The sequence below is a fragment of the Nicotiana tomentosiformis genome, chromosome 11, assembly GCF_000390325.3.
Source record: "Nicotiana tomentosiformis chromosome 11, ASM39032v3, whole genome shotgun sequence".
In the NCBI taxonomy this organism is placed as follows: domain Eukaryota; kingdom Viridiplantae; phylum Streptophyta; class Magnoliopsida; order Solanales; family Solanaceae; genus Nicotiana; species Nicotiana tomentosiformis.
In genome coordinates, this window is record NC_090822.1 from 88,847,096 (window position 1) to 88,870,651 (window position 23,556).

A 23,556-nucleotide genomic window follows, 5' to 3' on the forward strand; every position below is an offset into this window, starting at 1 on the left:
TTTCGAGTATTTAATCTTAATTATAATTTTATCCACCATAATTATTTTTTTCAAAGAGTAAAAGATTGATATGACATTTCACTTTAGATCTTTATGTTGTAGAATCATTAGTGGTATTGACTCTTACTAACCATTTTTTTCTCTTTTTCACACATTTATATTCTTAAATATTTTTTAGTTGTTGTTTAATAATTGGGTATTTTTCAATATTACACGAAAAATTAATATAAAAATAATTATTTGAGTAGAAAAATAGTTCAAATATAGTATAAAAATCAATTATCCTGGGGGTATTTTGTTTTCTCAATTTCAACTCTTTATGCAGTCCATTTAATATTTGTTTTACTTTTTCTTTGTATTTGACATTATGGAGTGGTAATGTAATACGAATACGGAGGATTCTTATGAAATTGATTTTATTAAACCTTCCTACATATTTTTAATAAGAATTTAATAGATAAAATTTTATTAATTTTAAAATGTTAAATATTAAAAATTAGCATAGAAGGTATTGTAGTCCAAAAAATAGGTTATTGCAGTTATATCATTTTCCTATGAGTTCTTCCGTTTTATGCTTTTATAATAATATAGGCTCTCATTTTTCTAAATGAATTTGTACAATATAGTACATTTTGAAATTAAATTAGTAATATGATATTATAATATATTTTCAAATTAAATTAGTAATAGGAAGTAATAGGATTACATGACTAAAGATATTTACTTGTTCAATTTTATATGAATTAGACAGCCCCAAAGTAATTATACTAATAGGATTCCTAAAGGTAATCATGTAGGATTCCTAACGTGTAGTATTATGTCCTAAAACTAATAGGATTATAAGGCTAATATCTAGAATTCCGGTTATGTCCTTGTCACGGCCCAAAATCCTAACATGTCGTGATGTCGCCTGTCTCGATACGAGGCAAGCCCATAATCTCAATAAATTAAAACTTCTCTTTAACGTTGAAAATATAATATTTAAATATAATATAAACACTTCCCAAAACCTGGTGTCACTGAGTACATGAGCATCTAATATGAATACAAGTCTGGAAAATATAGTCTATAATAGTCTGAGACCAAATACAGTAAACAAGGAGATAGAGAAGGAGAGACAATGTCTACGGAATACGGCAGCTACCTCAAAATCTCTTGAAAATCAACCGCTCGAAAGGATCAACACCCGCTATGTCCAGGAACACCTGGATCTGCACGCGAAATGCAGGGTGTAGTATGAATACAACCAACTCAGCAAGTAACAATAATAAATAAGGAACTGAAGATAGTAACGAGCTACATAGTTATGGTTCATTTCCAGTAATTCCAACAAAGAATAGACATGCTATCAAATCTGGCAGTTCAATGTCAAATCAATTTTTATACAGTTCTTGTTCATGTAATTCGTATATCAACAATCTTTCAGAGATTTCACAACAATGACAGATAGCAACTAAGTGCAACAACAAATGGAAATCAAGTACAACCTCTTAGGACAACAATCACTCACTGGGCTCCCAACCCTCATCACTCCCTGGGCTCCCCCCGTATAGACTCCGGAGGGGCTCCTACAGCCCAAGCGCTATAAACTGCACAGACAACTCACGTGCTGCACGGATAACTCACGTGCCATAATATAAATATCTGGATCCGCACGGCCAACTCACGTGTTGCACGGCTAACTCACGTGCTATAATATAATATAAGGATCCGCACGGCCAACTCACGTGCTGCACGGCCAACTCACGTGCTATAGTATAATATAAGGATCTGCACGGCCAACTCACGTGCTGTACGGACAACTCACGTGCTATGATATTAATATTTCACAATCAGGCCCTTGGCCTCTCTCAATCATAAATCTCTCCAGTCTCTCGGGCTCTCATTAATCATGAAATCAACCCAAATAACAATGATAAAATGTATCAACAATAATAACAGAGACTGAGATAAAATGTGCAAGTAAAAATTGAGACTGAGTAAATATAGCATTTAGCAGGCAATTCAACAAGTACGCAACCTCTGTGGGTATTAACAATACTATCACATAACCTAAGCATGATTTCTAATATGATTTACAGTCAAATTTTATCAACACATAGAGAGCATATAACTAACAACAAATTATTCAGCTTTATAGTTTTCCGGGACGGAGCAAGTAACAATCCCCTCGGTGCACGCCCACACGCCCGTTACCTAGCATGTGCGTCACCTCCAAAATAATCACATGATACAAAAATTCGGAGTTTAATACCCTCATGACCAGATTTAAAACTATTACTTACCTCAAAACGTGAAACTCTTTACTCTGTTATGCTTTTACCTCGCAAATCGACCTCTGAATGCCTCGAATCTAGTCACAAATAATTCGTTTCAGTCAATAAAATTTATTAGAATTAATTCCATAAGAAAATACTAATTTTTCATAAAATTCCAAAATTTAGCTCAAAAATTGCTCGTGGGGCCCACGTCTCGGAACCCGACAAAAATTATAAAATTCAAAATCCCATTCAACCACGAGTCTACCCATACCAATTTTACTAAAATCTGACCTCAACTCGACCCTCAAATCTACAAATCTATTTCTAATTTTCTAAGTTCCAATCTCCGATTTACACCTCAAAATCATGTAATCTAGTCGGATTATTCGATGATAATTTAATATTATGGATTAGAAATGATCACAAGGGACTTACCTCAAGTTTTCCTTAAAAATATATCAAAAACCGCCTCTTCTCAAGCTCCAATTTGTCAAAAAGGGTGAATGGGACGAAGTCCCTGTTTTTATAATTCTGCCCAGACAACCTCGGTTCTGCCTCGATCTTGGCCTTCGATCGAGGTCCTCGATCCTAGGCCTCAACCCTAGGCCTCGATCCTAGGCCTCGATCGTGGCTTCGATCATGATCCTTGATCATGGCCCTCCACCCTGGCCTTCGATCATGTCTTTGACCCTGCCTTCGACCATGACCCTCGACCCTCGGCTCGATCATGGCTTCGATCGTGGCCCTCGGCCCTGGGCTCGATCATGGCCCTCGACTATGGGCTCGATCTGGGCTCACATCTGGGCTCGATTTCTGGGCTCGATTCTAAGAGATTTCTGGGCTCGAATCTGGGAGAAGAAATTTTCAACAGAAGGAAATTGTAGCAGCTGTTGTAGTACAATTGTTTGATCCGTTAACCATCTGAAACTCACCCGAGACCTTCGGGACCTCAACCAAATATACCAACAAGTCCTAAAATATCATACGAACTTAGTCGAATCCTCAAATCACCTCAAACAATGCTAAAACCATGAATTACGATCCAATTCAAGCCTATTGAACTTTGAAATTTCTAATTTCTACAAATAACGCCGAAACCTATCAAATCACGTCTGATTGACCTCAAATTTGCACACAAGTCATAAATGATATAACATACCTATTAAAAATTTTAGAATCGGATTTCGACCCCGATATCAAAAAGTCAACCCCTCGGTCAAACTTCCTAAAAATTCAACTTTCGACATTTCAAGTCTAATTCCTCTACGGACCTCCAAAAATTCTTCAGGACATGCTCCTAAGACCGAAATTACCATACAGAGCTATTAGAATTATCAGAATTCGAATCTGAAGTCGTTTACACATATGTCCATATCCTGTCCACTTTTCTAACTTAATATTTTTTAATTATGAGACTAAGTGTCTCATTTCACTCTGAATTCCTTACGGACCCGAACCAACTAACCCGATAAGTCATAAATCAATATCAAGGCATAAATTGAGCAGTAAATAGGTAAATGGGGTTATAATATTCAAAAGAACCGGCCGGGTCGTTATATTCTCCCCCTCTTAAACAAACGTTCGTCCTCAAATGTGTTTAGAATAATACCTAGGGTCTCAAATAAGTGTGGATATTTGTTCCGCATCTCCTGATCCATTTCCCAAGTAACTTCTCCGACTGGTTGGCCTCTCCGCTGCACCTTCACTGATGCTATGTTCTTTGACCTCAACTTTCGAACCTGTCGGTCTAAAATATCCACCGGCTCCACATCATAAGTCAAATTACCGTTCAGTTGTACTGTACTGAAATCCAGAATGTGAGACGGATCCCCGACATACTTTCGGAGCATGGATACATGGAACACTAGATGAACACCTGATAGACTAGGTGGCAAAACAAGTTCATAAGTCACCTCCCCAATTTTCCTAAGTATCTCAAAAGGCCCAATATATCGAGGGCTCAACTTGCCCTTTTTCCCGAACCTCAAAACACCCTTCATGGGTGAAATCTTGAGCAGAACCTTCTCCCCAACCATGTGAACAACATCACGAACCTTCATGTCGGCATAACTCTTCTGTATAGACTGTCGTTCCTGAATTACTTTGACCTTCTCTAAAGTATCCTGAACCAAGTCAGTACCAAATAGTCTAACCTCACCAGGCTCAAACCAACCCACCGGAGACCGACACCGTCTCCCATATAAAGCTTCATATGGAGGAATCTGAATGCTTGACTGGTAGCTATTATTGTAAGCAAACTCTGCGAGTGGCAGAAATTGATCCCAAGAACCCCCAAAATCAATGACACAAGCGCGTAGCACATCCTCCAATATCCGAATAGTGCGCTCGGTCTGTCCGTCCATCTGAGGGTGAAATGTTATACTCAACTGAACCTGTGTGCCTAATTCTCGCTGCACTGCCCTCCAAAACTGTAAGGTAAACTGCGTACCCCGATCTGAAATAATGGACACTGGCACACAGTGTAGGTGAACAATCTCGCGAGTATAAATCCCAGCCAATCGCTCCGAATAATAATTAGTACCGACTAGAATAAAATGCGCAGATTTGGTCAACCGATCTACTATCACCCAAACATCATCAAACTTTCTCAAAGTCCGTGGGAGTCCAACTACGAAGTCTATGGTAATACGCTCCCACTTCCACTCTGAAATTTCAAGTCTCTGTAGCAATCTGCCCGGTCTCTGGTGCTCGTACTTTACCTGTTGACAATTTAAACAACGAGATACAAACCCAACTATATCTTCCTTCATCCGCCTCCACCAATATTGCTATCTCAAATCCTTATACATCTTCGCGGTGCCTGGATGAATAGAATACCGCAAAATGTGAGCTTCCTGGAGAATCAGCTCACGCAAACAATCTATATTAGGTACACATAGCCTACCCTGCATCTGTAATACAGCGTCATCTCTAATAGTGACTTCCTTGGCATCATCGTGCTGAACCGTGTCCTTAAGGACAAACAAATGTGGATCATCATAGTGTGCTCTTTGATGCGATCATATAAAGAAGATCGAGAAACCACACATGTCAAAACTCGATTCGGCTCGGAAACATCCAATCTAACAAACTAATTAGCCAAGGCCCGAACCTCTAAGCCTAAAGGCCTCTCTTATACCGGTAAGTATGCTAAGCTGCCCAAACTCTCTACCTTACGACTCAAGGCATCGGCCACCACATTGGCCTTTCCGGGATGATAGAGAATGGTGATATCATAATCCTTAAGCAACTCCAACCACCTTCGCTGCTGCAAGTTAAGATCCTTCTGTTTAAACAAATATTGTAGACTCTGATGATCGGTATATACCTCACACTGGACACCGTACAAGTAATGCCGCCAAATTTTCAAGGCATGAACAATAGCTGCTAACTCAAGATCGTGGACTGCATAATTCTTCTCATGTATCTTTAATTGTCTGGACACATAGGCAATCACCCTATCATCTTGCATAAGTACTGTGCCGAGACCAATCCGCGACGCGTTACAATACACAGTATAAGACTCTGAACCTATAGGTAACACCAATACTGGAGTTGTAGTCAAAACTATTTTGAGCTTCTGAAAACTCTCTTTACATTCATCCGACCACCTGAACGGAGCACCTTGCTGGGTCAATTTAGTCATAGGCGATGCAATAGACGAGAAACCCTCCATGAAACGACGATAATAATCGGCCAAGCTGAGAAAACTCCAAATCTCAGTAACTGAGGATGGTCTGGGCCAATTCTGAACCGCCACCTGATCGGCCTCCCCCTCTTGGGCGATCCCTAGCTGCCTGACCCCCACCCCGAGATGGCAGGGCGGGTAGTGTAACTGCTGGTGCTGGTGCTGTCGATCGAGAACTCTACTGTGAAGCCCCACTCAACAGCCTAGGACACTCTCTCTTGAAATGACCAAATTCTCCGCACTCGAAACAACCCCTCCTCTGATGGAACTGCTGCTCCTGATAACCCGAGGAATGACATTCAAAAGCCTGTGCAGACGAGGAATGATGAGAACTCTGCGCTAGTAATGCATTGAATGAAGACTGGCCTGAGTGAGCACTGTAAGAACCATGGCTAGCTGATGCACCACGATGAGCTGGACGACCCGTCTAAGCGTGTTTGTAAGAACGACCCCTACCTCGGTGAAACTGACCCCCTGAAGGAACACCGTTGTAATCACCCGGACCACGAGGCTTGTTAGCCTCTCTCTCTCTCTCTCTCTCTCTTTCTCTCCATGTTCCTGGCTATGAACCATCTCTATTTGCCGAGAAATGTCCACTACCTCATCAAAAGTAGCACCATATACTCTCTCCCTAGTGATAAGTAACCGCAGCTGATATGTAAGGCCATCAATGAATCTCCTAATCCTCTCCCTATCAGTAGGAACCAACCAGATTGCTTGACGAGCCAACTCAGAAAAACTCATCTCGTACCGCGTCACGGACATATCACCCTGGCGAAGATGCTCAAACTGTCTGCGCAGCCCTTCTCTGCGAGACTGAGGTACGAACTTCTCCAAAAAGACGACGGAGAATTGATGCCAAGTAAGGGGTGTTGCGCCAACAGGCCTACGCCTCTCGTTAGTCTCCCACCATCTAAGTGCAGCCCCAGAAAATTGAAAAGTAGTGAATGAGACCCCACTGGTCTCCAAAATACCTGATGTCCGAAGCATCCGTTGGCACCTATCCAGAAAATCCTGAGCATCCTCCCACTCAGTACCGCTAAATGGTGGAGGTCGAAGCCTCTCAAATCTCTCAAGTCTCCTCTGCTCATCGTCTGCCATAATAGGACCGGGGCCTGAGCAGCTGCAACCAGCTGGGCTGGTAGTGCCCACGGTATCTGAAGTCCCTGTACTACCTGGTCTGGAGTACGTGCAACGGGGGTATGAGTACCTCCCCCAGCCTGAGAAGTGGCAGGTGCGCTTGAGCCGAAACCACCTGAGCAAGACCAGTGCAGGCTGCCAATATCTAGGCCAAAGTCACCTGAATGCCTGTAATCTCAATGGGCACAGCTGGTGCCTGAGCTGATCCTGTCGGCTCAACTATAGCTGGAATCTGCTCTAAAGCTGGAACAACTAGTGGTACTACAGGTGCTATTCCAACTGTGGTACGAGCTACACCTCGACCTCTACCTCGGCCCTGGCCTCTACCACGGCACCGACCTCTCTCGGCCCTAACTGGTGGCACTGGTGGTTGACCGTCCGATCTGGTAGTACGTGTCCTCACCATCTGTGAGAGAATATAATAGCAAAAATTTAGTTTCCAGAATCAACAAATTCGCACGGCAGAATACAAAAAAGTGAAATTTTCCTAAGGGTTCTGCAGCCTCTCGAAGATAAGTACATATGTCTCCGTATCGATCCACAAGACTCTACTAAACCTGCTCATGACTCATGAGACCTATGTAACCTAGGCTCTGATACCAACTTGTCACGACCCAAAATTCTAACCTGTCGTGATGGCGCCTATCTCGATACGAGGCAAGCCGATAATCTCAATAAACCAAAACTTCTCTTTAAGGTTGAAAATATAATATTTAAATACAATACAAACACTCCCCAAAACCTAGTGTCACTAAGTACATGAGCATCTAATATGAATACAAGTCTGGAAAATATAGTCTATAATAGTCTGAGACAAAATACAGTAAACAAAGAGATAGAGAAGGAGAGACAAGGTCTGTGGAACATGGCAGCTACCTCAAAATCTCCTGAAAATCAACCGCGCGAAAGGATCAACACCCGCTATGTCCAGGAATACCTGGATCTGCACACGAAGTGCAAGGTGTATTATGAGTACAACCAACTGAGCAAGTAACAATAATAAATAAGGAAGTGAAGATAGTAACGAACTACACAATTATGGTTCATTTCCAGTAATTCCAGCAAAGAATAGACATGCTATCAAATCTGGCAGTTCAATGTCAAATCAATTTTTATACAGTTCTTGTTTATGTAATCTGTATATCAACAATCTTTCAGAGATTTCACAACAATGATAGATAGCAACTAAGTGCAACAACAAATGAAAATCAAGTACAACCTCTTACGACAACAATCACTCACTGGGCTCCCATCCCTCATCACTCACTCTCAATGGGTACCCGCGCTCACTGGGGGTGTACAGACTCCGGAGGGGCTCCTACAGCCCAAGCGCGATAAACTGCACGGACAACTCGCGTGTTGTACGAATAACTCACGTGCCATAATATAAATATCTGGATCTGCATGGCCAACTCACGTTCTGCACGGCCAACTCACGTGTTGCACGACCAACTCACGTGCTATAGTATAATATAAGGATCTGCACGGCCAACTCACGTGTTGCACAGACAACTCACGTGCTATGATATCAATATCTCACAATCAGGCCCTCGTCCTCTCTCAGTCATAAATCTCTCCAGTCTCTCAGGCTCTCAGGCTCTCATTAATCATGAAATCAGCCCAAACAACAATGATATGATGTATCAATAATAATAACAGAGACTGAGATAAAATGTGCAAGTAAAAACTGAGACTGAGTACATATAGCATTTAGCAGGCAATTCAACAAGTACGCGACTTCTGTGGATCCCAACAATACTATCACATAGCCTAAGTATGATTTCTAACATGATTTACAGTCAAATTTTATCAACACATAGAGAGCATATAGCTAACAATAAATTATTCAGCTTTACAGTTTCCCGGGACAAACCAAGTCACAATCCCCTTGGTGCACGCCCACACGCCCGTCACCTAGCATGTACGTCACCTTTAAAATAATCACATGATACCAAAATCTGGAGGTTTAATAGGACCAGATTTAAAACTATTACTTACCTCAAAACGTGAAACTCTTTACTCTGTTATGCCTTTGCCTCGCAAATCGGCCTCCGAATGCCTCGAATCTAGTCACAAATAATTCGTTTCAGTCAATAAAATTTATTGAAATTAATTCCATAAGAAAATACTAATTTTTCATAAAAATCCAAAATTTAGCTCAAAAGTCGCCTGTGGGGACCACGTCTTGGAACCCGACAAAAGTTATAAAATCCGAAAGCCCATTCAACCATGAGTCTGCTCATACCAATTTTACCAAAATCCGACCTCAACTCGACCCTAAAATCTACAAATCGTATTTCTAAATTTCTAAGTTCCAATCTCCGATTTACACCTCAAAATCATATAATCTAGTCGGATTATTCGATAATAATTCAATATTATGGAGTAGAAATGATTACAAGGGACTTACCTCAAGTTTTTCTTGAAAATATATCGAAAATCGCCTCTCCTCAAGCTCCAATTTGTCAAAAATGGTGAATGGGACGAAGTCACTATTTTTATAATTCTGCCCAGACAACCTCAGGTCTGCCTCGATCGAGGTCCTCGATCCTAGGCCTCGATCCTGGGCCTTGATCCTGGGCCTCGATCCTAGGTCTCGATCCTGGCCCTCGATCCTAGGCCTCGATCGTAGCTTCAATCATGATCCTCGACCCTGGCCCTCGACCCTGCCTTCGACCGTGACCCTCAACCCTTGGCTCGATCATGGCTTCGATCGTTGCCCTCGACCCTAAGCTCGATCATGGCTTCGATCGTGGCCCTCGACCCTGGGCTCACATCTGGGCTCGATTCTAAGAGATTTTTCGGCTCGAATCTGGCAGAAGAAATTTCCAACAGAAGGAAATTGTAGCAGCTGTTGTAATTCAATTTTTTGATCTGTTAGCCATCCGAAACTCACCCAAGGCCCTCGGGACCTCAACCAAATATACCAACAAGCCCTAAAATATCATACGAGCTTAGTCTAATCCTCAAATCACCTCAAACAACGCTAAAACCATGAATTAAGCCCCAATTCAAGCCTATTGAACTTTGAAATTTCTAATTTCTACAAATAACGCCGAAACCTATCAAATCACGTCCGATTGACTTCAAATTTTGCACACAAGTCATAAATGACATAACATACCTATTAAAATTTTCAGAATCGGATTTCGACTCCGATACCAAAAAGTCAACCCCTCGGTCAAACTTCCCAAAAATTCAACTTTCGGCATTTCAAATCTAATTCCTCTACGAAGCTCCAAAAATTCTTCCGGACACGCTCCTAAGTCCGAAATCACCATACAGAGCTATTGAAATTATCAGAATTTGAATCCGAGGTCGTTTACATATAGGTCCATATCCGGTCCACTTTTCTAACTTAATTTGTTTTTCAATTATGAGACTAAGTGTCTCATTTCACTCCGAATTCCTTCCGGACCCAAACCAACTAACCCGATAAGTCATAAATCAATAGCAAGGCATAAATTGAGCAGTAGATGGGGAAATGGGGTTATAATAATAAAAACGACCGGTCGGATCGTTACAGTCTTTTTATTATGAGTCGTTATGCTTAATATTATAAGGTTATTTTAGTAAACCGACATTGTATTCATACTTTTATCATTATATAGATTCTTTGCTATTATAATAATCTTGCACTCTGGAGGCATGATTGGTAGTTTTATTTTGCTAGTTACAAGAATCTACTTCATGTTTAAAATAATCAAATTTAATTTTAATTGGATTTTTAAATTATTTATCACTATTTGATTCAATTATGATCAATATATCTTGGTAAATAATAGATTTCTAGAAGAGCAATTAGTTTGATAGTGTGACGTTGAAAATGTAATCGCCCGAATATGTGTTTGGTTGTGTATATCTCATATTTAAGAAAAAATCGATAAATAACCGAAAAAATAACATAAACCGAATCGATCAAAAACCGACTTAATTGGTTTAATTTGGTTCCAATATTTGAAAAACCAACTTACTTGGTTTTTTTTTTTTTTTTAGGGAAAACCCGATCCAAAACGAACCATGAACGCCCCCACGTAGAGTCTTATTTTCAAAAAAAAAAATTAACTTAATTTCAAATACTATTTTTTAAAAATCTCAACTAAATAATGTATAAAAGGCCTACTTTTAATCACTCTACTTCATGCTATGATGAAATATCAACAGAATTTTATAATCCCCCAGAAGAAATCCATGCTTGTCTTATTTGCTTGAAATTTACCGCAAATTTTACAATCATCATGGTTTTGGACTTTTGGTGAATGAAAAATGAACAAGAGTAAATGATTGAAAAAGTCAATTTTGCAAATTATAATCAGAAAAGTGAAAACTCAACATAAAATCTTTAGATCCTGACTTATTCATAGTTTCATACCATTCCTGTTCATTGTCATCTTTATGTTAATTAAAACATCCTTTTTAAATTTTAACATAAAAATTAAACAAAAGAGTGATGCTTTCCCACTAACTTACGTGACTGCAACTCTTTATCTTTGATTTAAGAATAAGAATATATGATTTTCCTAGTATCCATAAAAAATGAATAAGAATATATGATTTATTTTCCTTTCTTATTTTTTCCCTCTGTTATTCCCTTCTATTTTTCCAAAAAAGAAGCTGTCCCACACGAACCTTTTATTTCAACACCCATTTGCTGCAATATCACATTATATCACCCAATTACAATTACTTGTCGGTGAACCAGCATATACAAAGCGTGACTATATAATTTCACACCCCTTTCATTTACTTCCATTGTCCTCATTCAATCTATTGGAGCAAAAAAGGTAACCCCCAATTTCTTAAACCCTTAGATCTCTATTTCCCGTTTACATATATTGAAATTCAAGTGTATGTGTATATGTACTGTGCTTGTATGTAGGTTTGAGGAAAGTCACTAAGCTAAGCTGTTGATTTCTTATTTTTTGGGGATTTGTGGTTTTTTTGTTTGCTAATTTGGTTTTGGATTTTGATTTTATTGCTTTCTTTTGTGGTAAAAGGTTGTTTTGATATAATTATAAGAGTTTGATTCACTTCACTGAGCATTTTTCACTTCACTCTGAACAATTAAGGAATTCTGGTATATTTGAAAACAATAGAGGAACAGATACAAAGGATTCATATAGCTGATTCTAACTAATTTAGGATTGAGGCGCAGTAGATGAATTTTATAGTTATCCAATTTCTGATTGTTAAAGGGAGGTGTTGACTGATGAGGATCCTATAGTGAAAGGAAAGTGGGCTTTCCTCCAGTTGTTGGCGTTTTTTAACATGTCGGATCTTAAGGAAGGTGTTTGATGAATAATTGGTGTCAAAGATTGGACTTTGGTGAAGTCCGTGGAAAGAGAATTATAGGGTCTCAAGTTCAAATCTCCGCAGAGGTTAAAAAAAAAAAAACATTAGGTGATTTCTTTCATTTGTCTAAGCCTTGGTGAGCATCTGGCCTGGACATCACCATCACACTATTTTTTTTTTGGAGAAGTTCAAGTAGTTTGATCTGTATTAGGGTCTCTCTTTCAATTTTAATGGGAAAGTTGGCAAGAAGTTTAGTGGTTGTTTTGGAGAAAATGTGGAGTCTAGAAGGAGCTTAACAAATGCTGAACCACGTAGGAAAAGGGTCATGGTATGGTGTGATAATATCTCTTCTCTCCGTTCTAGTCAATATAGGTCAATGTTGACCTTGATTTAATACAAAGGAGGAAAATATGATTTATAGCTGATGTGAGTATTACTCATCGTTCTGACTGAGAGCCTTTTAAAATCATCAACATTATAACGACTGAGAGCCTCATAATGCTTCATGCCTCCTCTGAACACTTGGAAGCTAAGAGATAGGGTGGAATTAGAGAAGGAAAAAATTGATTAAATCAGTAAGCTAGTTAACTAGAAACCCAAATTCTTGAAAAACATTAAGTGCTTGTGATGGGAAGTAGGAGGCGGAGTTAAGGGTACTCTTTACCAAAAGAAGCCAAGTTTTCCATTACCAAAGTTGAGAGTGTAACTTAATGGATCAAAATGGAAGCTCAATTTGTCATTTTTCTTCTTCTTGTAGCTGTTTTCTGGTTCATAAGGTGCTCTGAGCGTCGAGAAAATGTGCCTGAACATCCTGTTACCAACTAAAACCTAAGTTGCTCGGACACGGGTGCGGGTATTCGACACGGGTGCGGATCTAGAGGGGGGATTAGTCGAGATGTAAATTCTAAGATTCAGGGATATGGATCCTAGTATGGATACGGTGCAGGGATCCGGCTAAAAATAATTCAAAAAAGTAAAAATATAGAAGTATCTCTAAATTATGAGAAATTTTGTGGAATACTTACGTATATCTTGTAAAGTGTGAATTTTTTTTTTATTCTCGAGTTGTAGATAAGTATAGGACTGATTTCCTAGATAAGGTATACTATTTTCTTCAAATTTACCCTAGTTTTGGTTCCGATTTTGGGAATCAAATTGTATGTCGTCTCGATTTTTCCATCTGTCGTGGTCAAAGTACCCAAAATTGTTTGACCAAATCCGGTACGGATCCCATACTAGTGTCGTGTCGACACGGGTGCGGCACCTAAACTGCCATGTCGGAGCAACTTAGACTAAAACAATCACACTTTAATCATAATACACCCTGACCATTATCCCCATTTCCGTATTGATATAGAAAATGCACCTGAACTTCTTACTACCAATAAAAACATCACACTTCAATCGTAATACATCCTGACCATTATTCCTATCTCCATATTGATATAGCTCTGAAATTCCACCCTCCAGACACTATGCTTTTGAGGCATAGTGTTGCTGTTGTCAAAATGATTCATGCCTTTTCTGATGAGTGTTCGAAGCATAAGCATCTTTCTTTGAAGTGGTTCTAGATGATACATAGGTGCATGTGGACTTTCAAAGCCTGTAACCCGCATGGTGGTTGAGTTTTATATATTTGCAGTTAAATCTTAGAGTTTCTTTCATGCTCTATTGTTATTATAATTGATCAGTGCTATACAACAGTATCATATTTGCTGGCGTACTTTATTTCTGTGCTTTGACTGTCTGCTGTCCTTGTACTAGTTCTCCTTGTGTTATGCTGCTTTTAATTTTCGGTGTGTTTCTTTTGAGGATCCTTATGTTATCCTTGATGTTCATGGTTCATTTCTATCTCTGGCTTGAATCAGGGTATTGTTGGATCTAACAAGAAGCAAAGATATGGGTCGTGGAGTTAGCAGTGGAGGAGGTCAGAGCTCATTAGGATACTTGTTTGGGAGTGGTGAGGCTCCAAAATCAACCCCAACAAATTCTCAGGCTGTTCAAAGTGAAGCCCAGCCAATAAATAAAGAGCCATCTCCAAAGCCTGTTGCTCCTCCTCCTCCTTCTGATGCTACTAAGCAAATCCCCGCAGGTATTCAGAGTATCAGAGCAGATGGTCAAAACACGGGCAACTTTATCACGGTACAAACTTATGCACAATTCTTATAATGTCCTCTGAAATTCTTGAAAATTTTGTTGTCATGCTTTGCTGGGGAGGTTTTTTCGTTGTGAAGCAAAGGGGAACAGAAGAGGACTCGGAGGAGCACTGATAGCATGCATTCTCTTATAGTAAATATAAGGTATCTGGTAATGCCAAGACAATTACCAATAAAACCTAAGCTTAGGTGAACTTAAGACATCTTCACAAGTTTCTTCCTCTTTGTACTAATTATATCTTTGTGAGGTAGTACTTCTCTAATAGCCTGTTCGGTCGTGTTAAGTAGTGAGAATGGTCTGTGAGCTTGAAATTTTAGCGATTGATCTTCGTGATTGATTTGCAAGGAGTTGTTGATTATTTAAGGGGTAGGCCTGTGTGACTCCTTTCAGTCAAGAAAGTTAAACGAGTTCTTTGGTTAGAAAACCTTGTTAATTGTCACCATTGAATTATGATGGAGTAATTCTTTTTACTTCGCAGTTGAGTTAGATTTTTTTCTTGTTTTTATAGTCATTTAATCTTGTGTCATTTGTTAGGGAAATATTGACTGGTTTTAACTGGGGTTATTGACTTGTTGTAGGACCGACCATCTACCAAAATCCATGCTGCCCCTGGTGGTGGATCTTCTCTGGGATATCTCTTTGGTGGTGGCAGCAGCTGATAAAGACTTCCTAATCACCCATCATGGTTTTATTATTTCTGTACGTTGTCTTTCAACTATGTTGCAAGTGTGATTGTGAGTATAGCAGAATGTCAGTGTTGTTTTATGTTGCTACCTGGTGGGTGAGGGAGTTTTCTATGTCAAGGATAAGTGGTGTAATTGCACAAACTCCTGTCCATAATCTCAGTTGAAAGCTTTGATCTAAGTTACTCTTTTTGTTGTTACATAGGGCTTTTTTTTGTGACTATTGGTCGAACATCTTGTTTCATAAATTTCATATTCTTTGATTATTTTGCCGCTTGATGGTATGAGGAAAGATTTAAATTTTTTTTTTTTTTTTGCATTATAGGATAGTACGAATTTTGTTTGCTTACATCTGCCACTTAATTCTCAACTTTTTATTCTATGCATCCCTAAACTATTATAAAAGTGGTCGGTCTAGGACTCAACAATAACAAAAAAGGAGTATATGTTGAGAATTTAATAATAAAAAATTGCAGTACCATACTTGCCTACAACAATAGTAAAACAGATTTTCATATCAAGCCGATCATAATCTGAACAATAGATAATAACTTACAATAATCGGCTTCATTGCATTTATATTGCCAAATGATTTTACTCATGCCAGTGTATAACAAAAAACAAATAAATTAGATGGAGCGAAAAAAAAAAAATCCAACGTCCACACACACATTGGAATCCTCCCCCCCCCCCCCCCCCCCCCCCCACAATGTAAAAATTGACCATCTCACAAATTTTCAACTACTAATACCAAACATTTCTTTATACTTGCTAACAACGTCCATCAAATTCCTGTACTCCTATTGATCTTTTTCAATTTCTTAGTCACTGTTACTTGTCTTAGAAATGAAAAAAGTTAAAATAATGTGAAAAATAATAGAAACTAGAGAGAGATTTTGAGAGCTGAACCAATGAAAAAAAGGTAATGTGAAACTTCATTTCGTCAATTAAGATAGCTTTGATGATAGAATAGGAAAATGAAGGATGAATAGTTCAAAATGATTGATACAAGGCTTGAAGATACAGGATAGAGGGGCCTGTGTGGATAATTGAATGAAATGAAAAGGACAATTTGTGATTAGATGTGAAAAATCTAAAAAAAGGCAAGAAGCACACCCTAAGCGCTGCTAAGTCAAAGAAAGAGAATAGCTGTTAAATAGCCTTCTAAATAGCTTTTTTTTAATTATTTTTTTTATCCAAAGTACTTTTTTTTATAAAGTTAAGGTGTTTGATTGGGTTTAGAAGGAAAAGGAAAAATACTTCTAGACAGGTCTATGATTGATTAAATCTCAATCTTTGAATTCTTATAGGTTTACATCCGGTTATTGCAAGAGCCCTTTAATTTATTCCAAAGAAGAATGAGTAAATTTGTCTATGAGATAAGCTCCTGTTATATATGAAATTCGAGAATGAGTTGGATTTATACTATGTTTATTGTACGTAATATTATCTTGTATTTTTATAAAAGGATATTCTCATAAGTTGAACTCATAACCTCCTAGTTAGATAGTAGGCGCAGCCCTTACTTTTACCGTCTATCTAGTAAATAAGTAATTTTATCTATGATTTTTAGAAATGATTAAACTATACAACCCTCACTCGGGGAAAGGAAGATAGTAAAGATCAAAACCCAAATTAAGAAATTCTTCACGTGATATTATATAACTTCAATAATTATGGTTAATCAAAGTTAGAATCAAATAGGGGAAAATGTCAAAAAGGTAAAGATAGTATTTATAGCTCATGTCTTTTTTCCAAAATGGAGTAAATAGTACAAAGTCTCTATCATAAAAATTGGAAGAGAAAAAAGAAAGAAATGGTAGGACTTAATAATTTTAGATTCCTAAAACTGGGGTAGGAAGTATTCTTTTGATATGTCATGATAGTGGGGTTTTTATTACTTAAGTATTCTCTATTTTGCTACTGTTTGTTTGAAAATGATGGCTTGAGATTCCAAAGTTACCTTGATATTTCATGATATCTTCCTCTTCTACTTTGTTATCTGTTCTTTTATTTTTAATAGTGGTGGAGGTGGGGATGAACTGAAGAAAATGATGGCTGACGTGATTTCTTGTCTACAAACACAATGAAAGATGACATAAAGTTTGTTTTTTTGTGAAAAATGAACACTCATAATGCATTGAAATGGCATAGTTCATTTTCACATTTTAGTTAGGTAGTCATGCATTTATGGCAAACATACAAAAGAAAACAAAAAATAGAAGTCCATACCTAGCTAGCGTAACCGTAGATTCCCAAATTTGTTTTAAAAAATCTGATTTGGGTGAATTTTTTGTTTGAAAATGAAAATCTGTTTGAAAATAATTTTTCAAAACATATTTCACTTTTTGTTTTGAAAAATTATGAAATATGACTTATATCCATGAGTTATAAAAACTATCAAAAATACCCAACAATACAAAACAAACAAACTTGCTAATCAGAACCTTCATCGATGTCATTCATTATCATTATCATTATCACAAATCATAGTTCTAAACATAGATAAGTTTGGTACAAAATTATCATTTTTATAATGAATTATATAATGCACTATCTTAAAATCATAACCTAATATTTTAATATCAACTATTAATAACACAATTACTAGCCACTATAATTCGTCAAATTGCAATAATATTACAAGATCCATCCATCCAAATGAAAATGATAGTAATTACCTGGTGGATTAGTTGGTTCATAATAGATGGTGATTTTTTTATATATAAAATACAAAAGTTTGGGGTAATTTTTGAAATTGTTAAAAAAATCTAACATTAATATTTTGGGCCAAAAACATGTCTAAAGCTAGTTTTGGGATTTGAAAATTTTGTTTTCAAAATTTGCCAAAACATGAATAAAATCTATAAACAAACATGTTTTGCCAAAACTTTTTTGAAAAAAACATGGCAAAATCTATGGCCAAGCGGGGCCTAATCTTTCAAAAGGACATAAAAAAGCTACTCCCTTAGGTTTACTTTAATTGATTTATTGGATACTTTTATAATATTAAGGAATTTCACCTTGTAAACACTAATTAACAATAAAATTGACCATATTAACCTTTACCATCTCTTTAATTTGTTCATTAAAAATATAACAGATACTCCCAGATTTTTTATTCCAAGAGCAACTTTGACTAAAAGAAGTTAATTCTTTCTTGATATCAAAAAAATCAAATATTATAGACCACAAAAAAAAAACTAAAAAATAAATTAAAATAGACCGAAGGGAGAATATAAATTGTTAACTAGCCCTATGGGTGTCAATAGATATTCGAAAATCGATTAAACGGACCGAAGTGTACCGTACCGTACCGAACTGATTTTTAATTTTCTTTTTAAGAAACAGTAGGTTTTTATATAAATCTATAACTAAAACCTATAAATCTATAACTGCACCGATAATTAGGGTAGGTTTTTTATTTTATAAAAATAAACCGAAAAAATACCGAACCGTACCGAATAACATGTGAAAAATATATTTATCTAGTAAGTTTAAAAATAATAATGCATTAAATTTTCTTTGGGCCTTGGAATTATGAAAACTATTACAAGCCAACAAATAATTAAACTCAAAATACTAATTTCCAAAACCTATTATGCTACATCTACTTAAACTAAGTTATTTCAAGTATCTTTATTAGCAAGACACAAAGTATTCTAGCGATAATGAATAGCAAACTACAATGTATTGAATATGTTTCCTTTTATATAATTTAGATTTATCTTTTTGAACATTTAATCTTCTATAGACTTTATTTTTGAGTCCCAACTTGGTTAATATCTTTTCACTCGTGTGATTTATATTTTTTTTGTCTTTGCTTGGTTTCTTTTACGTTGTTGTAGAATAGTTGATGGATCTATACTCAAGCCATCTTTCATTTTTTTTAATGCATCACCCTTTAAACAGTAAAAATGTCTAGAGAGTTTTGCTAAGTCCTATAAAAGAACGTATGTTATTGCATTCTATTTCTACTAGTGAATTTTACATGATATTTAAAAAAATACCGAAAATTAACCGAACCGTACTGATACTGAAGAGAAACCGACATAATTGAGACAGTTTCGAAAAGTCTAAGTTTGGTTATATATAATAGAATAACCGAAAAATTAGTATAATACAAATTTTATAAAATAACCGGCGGAACCGCTAACTGGCCCCTAGTGTCAATAGATTCGCAATCACAACCCATTAAAGAAAAGCATCATAGATTCCTCACTTGTTTCTTTGTTTGATATAAATTTCGTTGTTGGGAAAAGAATTGTTATAAACCAGTACTAAGTCAAGGTTATTTTTTATTTTTCATTTATCTTTTGAAGCTCTGACAATAATTATCTTATTTTCACCGTTGACCTTGGGATCAGTAAAATGAAGGATGCATTATATTCCCAACCTAAAAGTCTAAATGGTCAATGTGAAGTTTGCTAAATTCTTACAGGAACAACCAATAGAAATCAGTTGGATCAAAATCAAGTAAGGGTAATTTAGTACCTTATTTTTGTAATTAATAAATAAATGTCAAGTGATATTTATGTTCCAATTACCTCAATATGGACCATCAGAGAAGTTCAAAAATTAAAACATAATTCAATGGTTCCTTGAGACTTGTAATTGCAAGAAAGGAAGATTACAAAGCAAAAACCAAAAACTTAAAAATTCTTCACATGAAATCATGGAAGAGAACTTGCAAAGGGGAAATTAGTAAAAAGCATTATATTTTTTGCAAAACAGACACCTTTTTAATCCTTTAACTGCAATCCTAAGAGAATCAAATGGCAACTTGTTCGAATTATGCAAAGGTTTAGAACATGAGGTGTACAAATATAATTATATTTTGCCATAATCAGAATCAAATAGGGAAAATGTCAAAATCCAAATATATTGGTCATGCCTCATGCTTTTTTTTTCCAAATGGAGTAAAGTCTAACGTCTCCATCATAAAAAAAATAAAAAAATAAAAAATTAATGTTAGATTCCTGAAACTGGGGTAGAGGAAGTGTTGATATGTCATGACGTGGGGTTTTCATTTGTTTGGAGCTCTCTACATATCTTTTACTTTTGAGCTCCAATTTTCCAACCCCTTTGATATATTCATCATTTCACCTTTCTTTCTTTATTTTTTAATTTTCAGTGGTGGAGCTCGCAGTGATGGGATCAACATTTTAATTTATTGAGGAGATTAAAACTATAAATAAATAAATACGCGAAAAGCTTTTCAACTGTATTTAAGGGATTTAACATCTATTATATACACATAAAAATAATTTTATATTTATATATATAGTATAATTTTTTGGGAATGGATTCGATAAACCCATTGTGCTCCTAGGTCTGTCCCGGGCGGAGGTCGGAGGAATTGAAGAAAATAATGGCTAACATGATTACTTTTATACATACACTAAGAAATGTGACATAATATTTGGTTCTTGTAGAAAATGAAAATGCCATAATGCATTGAAATGACTTACTTAGTTCTTTATTTTACGGTCATATAATGAAGCACGTAAAGGAAAACCAGAATACAAGTTTATACCTAATTTTTCAAAGGACTTCAAAAAAAGTGAATTGCACAAACCTAAGTATCAAAAGATTCAAAACCATTATAGAAAAGCATCTAAAATTATTTTAAAACGTAGATGATTTGTTTGATACCCGGTTCTGTGATTCATTTAGCAAATACAATGTTATGACCAAACTACAAATGCCTGTTACTATCAGGACTCCTAACAAGAAAGCCAATCAAGTTGTTGGACTACTCTACATTATGCTTCTAATAATAATAATAATAATAATAATAATAAAGGAAGGGGGAGCGGCAGTAACAAATCCAGAATTTAGATACTTTCTTAAGTGTAGATTGAGTTCTCAAATGTATATCTAACTTTATCTATATTTTTTTAATATATATTCAACTCTATATATAAAGTTTGACCTAAAAACATTAAGTCATGTTAAGCCGCGAGCCAGGTCAAATGGTTTTGTGGGTCATTATAAACTTATTTTTAGTTTTATGACTCTATCTCTTTTTTTACACATAAAAGATTTGCTTTTACACATAAGAGATCTATCTTTTACGCATAAAAGATCTACAAAGATATTTTCTTCATTTCAACATTGTAAATGGGGTTGCATTTGGGTGATTCAGGACATGTATGATAGAGCAAAGACTCGGGTGAGGACTGTGGGAGGGGGCTCAGACCAATTTTCGATCATGATGGGGTTGCAACAGGGTTGGCACTCAGACCTTTGCCCTGGCGATGGACGTACTGACGTGCCACATCCAAGGGGAGGTATCGTGGTACATGTTATTAGCAGATAGAATTATTTTGATTGAGGAGACACGAGGCAGTGTTAACGTGAGGTTAGAGGTATGGAGGCAGACGGCAGACCCTAGAGTCTAAAGGTTTCAAGTTGAGCAGGACCAAGACAAAATAGTTGGAGTGTAAGTTCAATGGTGTGACTCAAGGTGTGGAAGGAGAGGTGAGGCTGGATTCACAAGTCACCCCTACGAGAGGAAGTTTTAAGTACCTTGAGTCTATTATACAGGGGGTGATGAGATTGATTAAGATGTCACATATCGTATTGGGGTGGGATGGATGAAATGGAGACTTGCTTCTGGTATTTTGTGTGATAAGAAGGTGCCACCAAAACTTAAAGGTATGTTCTATAGAGCGCGATGGTCAGACCGACTATGTTGTATGTGGCTAGTGTTGGGCAGTAAAGAACTCCTATGGTCAGAAGATGAAGGCAGCAGAGATGAGAATGTTGAGGTAGATATGCGGGCACACCAAGTTAAATAGGATTATGAATGAAGTTATTCGGGACAAGGTGGATGTGGCCTCTATTGAGACAAGATGCGGGAAGCGAGACTTAGATGGTTTAGACATGTGAGGAGGAGAAGTATAGACGCCTCGGTAAGGAGGTGAAGGGTTGACATTGGAGGGCCTAAGGAGAGGTAGGGGTAGGCAAAAGAATAATTGGGGAGAGTGATTAGGCAAGACATGGCGCAGTTGCAACTGACCGAGAACATGACCCTTGATAGGAAGGCGTGGATGTCGAGAATTAGGGTTGTAGGTTAGGTATTCTAGATTGTTCATATCAGTAGTATTAGTACACACTCTCGTATTCTGTTGGTATTAGATTTCTATGACTACTTATTGTTTCTTGCATTTTGGTCATCTTACTATCTTTTTGTTATTTATACTACTTTTACATGACTTCTCAGTGTTGTCCATTCTTATTTTTCTTTTCATTAATGTGGTGCTTATACTTTTTTGAGCTGAGGATCTATTGCAAACAACATCTTTATGTCCACAAGGTAGGGGTAAGGTCTGCATACACGCTACCCTCCCCAAATCCACCATGTAAGATTATACTGGGTATATTGTTGTTGTTATTGATTTTATACACGAAAAAGGGCCAAAAATGCCCTTGAACTATCTGAAATAGCTCAAAAATGCCTTCCGTTTGTTTTTGGTACCAAAAATATTCATGGCGTCTATATTTTGGACCACAAATGCCTTTAAACTGTTAGTCTTGTCATTGAATGTGACATGGCAATCCAACTGGGTTAGATTTACTTACATGACCATCCACCTAAGCAATCTAACATGACAAAATTATTTTTTCGAAAAAATTATTTTCCCAAATTTAAAAAAAAATACAAAATTAATATTTATTCCGAAAAAAGTAAAAAAAATTCCGAAAAAGAGTTCATGTAGGCGACACCATTTACTTTATTGTGATTAAGATTTAAAAGCTGTTATTACACTTTTATCAGGTTCAACGTATACTCTAGTAAGAGATTTACTTTTCCGTGTATGGGTAGTTCAGAAACTTTTATTACTCTTTAAGAATTGTTATTTCTAATTGGAATGAAATGAATGCAATTAAGAGCAGAAAATACACATAGGATTTATATAGCCGACCTTACTAATAGCTAGCTAGAACGGATTTATATAGCAGATCAAGCTAATTTGAGACTCCGACGTAATTAATTTGAGCAGAATTTTTTTTACTTTTTTCGGAATAAGTGTTGATTTTGTATTTTAATAAAAAAATTCGAAATAAATAATTTTTCTGGGAAATTATTTTTTCGGAAAATAATTTTTCCAGAATTGTTTTTACTTTTTTCGAAATAAGTATTGATTTTGTATTTTTTTTTTAAATTCAGAAAAATAATTTTTTCGAAAAAATAATTTTTCCATGTTGGATAGCTTAGGTGGATGGCCATGTAAGCAAATTTAACTCAGTTGGACTGTCATATCACCTTCAAAGACAAGATTAACAGCTTAAGGATATTTGTGGTCTAAAATATAGACGATATGGATAT

At 36.6% G+C, this 23,556-nt stretch overlaps 2 protein-coding genes across 2 annotated transcripts in view; both read left to right on the forward strand.

Moving 5' to 3' along the window:
• The window catches only part of LOC104105952 (probable 6-phosphogluconolactonase 1), a 160,558-nt gene that overhangs the window by 132,756 nt on the left and 4,246 nt on the right, over nucleotides 1-23,556 (forward strand). The gene's annotated exons all lie outside the window — the stretch shown is intronic.
• On the forward strand, nucleotides 11,722-15,402 carry LOC104105953 (protein SPIRAL1-like 1). Its single transcript, XM_009614390.4, has 3 exons — nucleotides 11,722-11,873; nucleotides 14,250-14,523; nucleotides 15,117-15,402. Exons 2-3 carry the CDS (start codon nucleotides 14,281-14,283, stop codon nucleotides 15,195-15,197), a joined length of 324 nt encoding a protein of 107 aa, XP_009612685.1. The 5' UTR covers nucleotides 11,722-11,873; nucleotides 14,250-14,280; the 3' UTR covers nucleotides 15,198-15,402.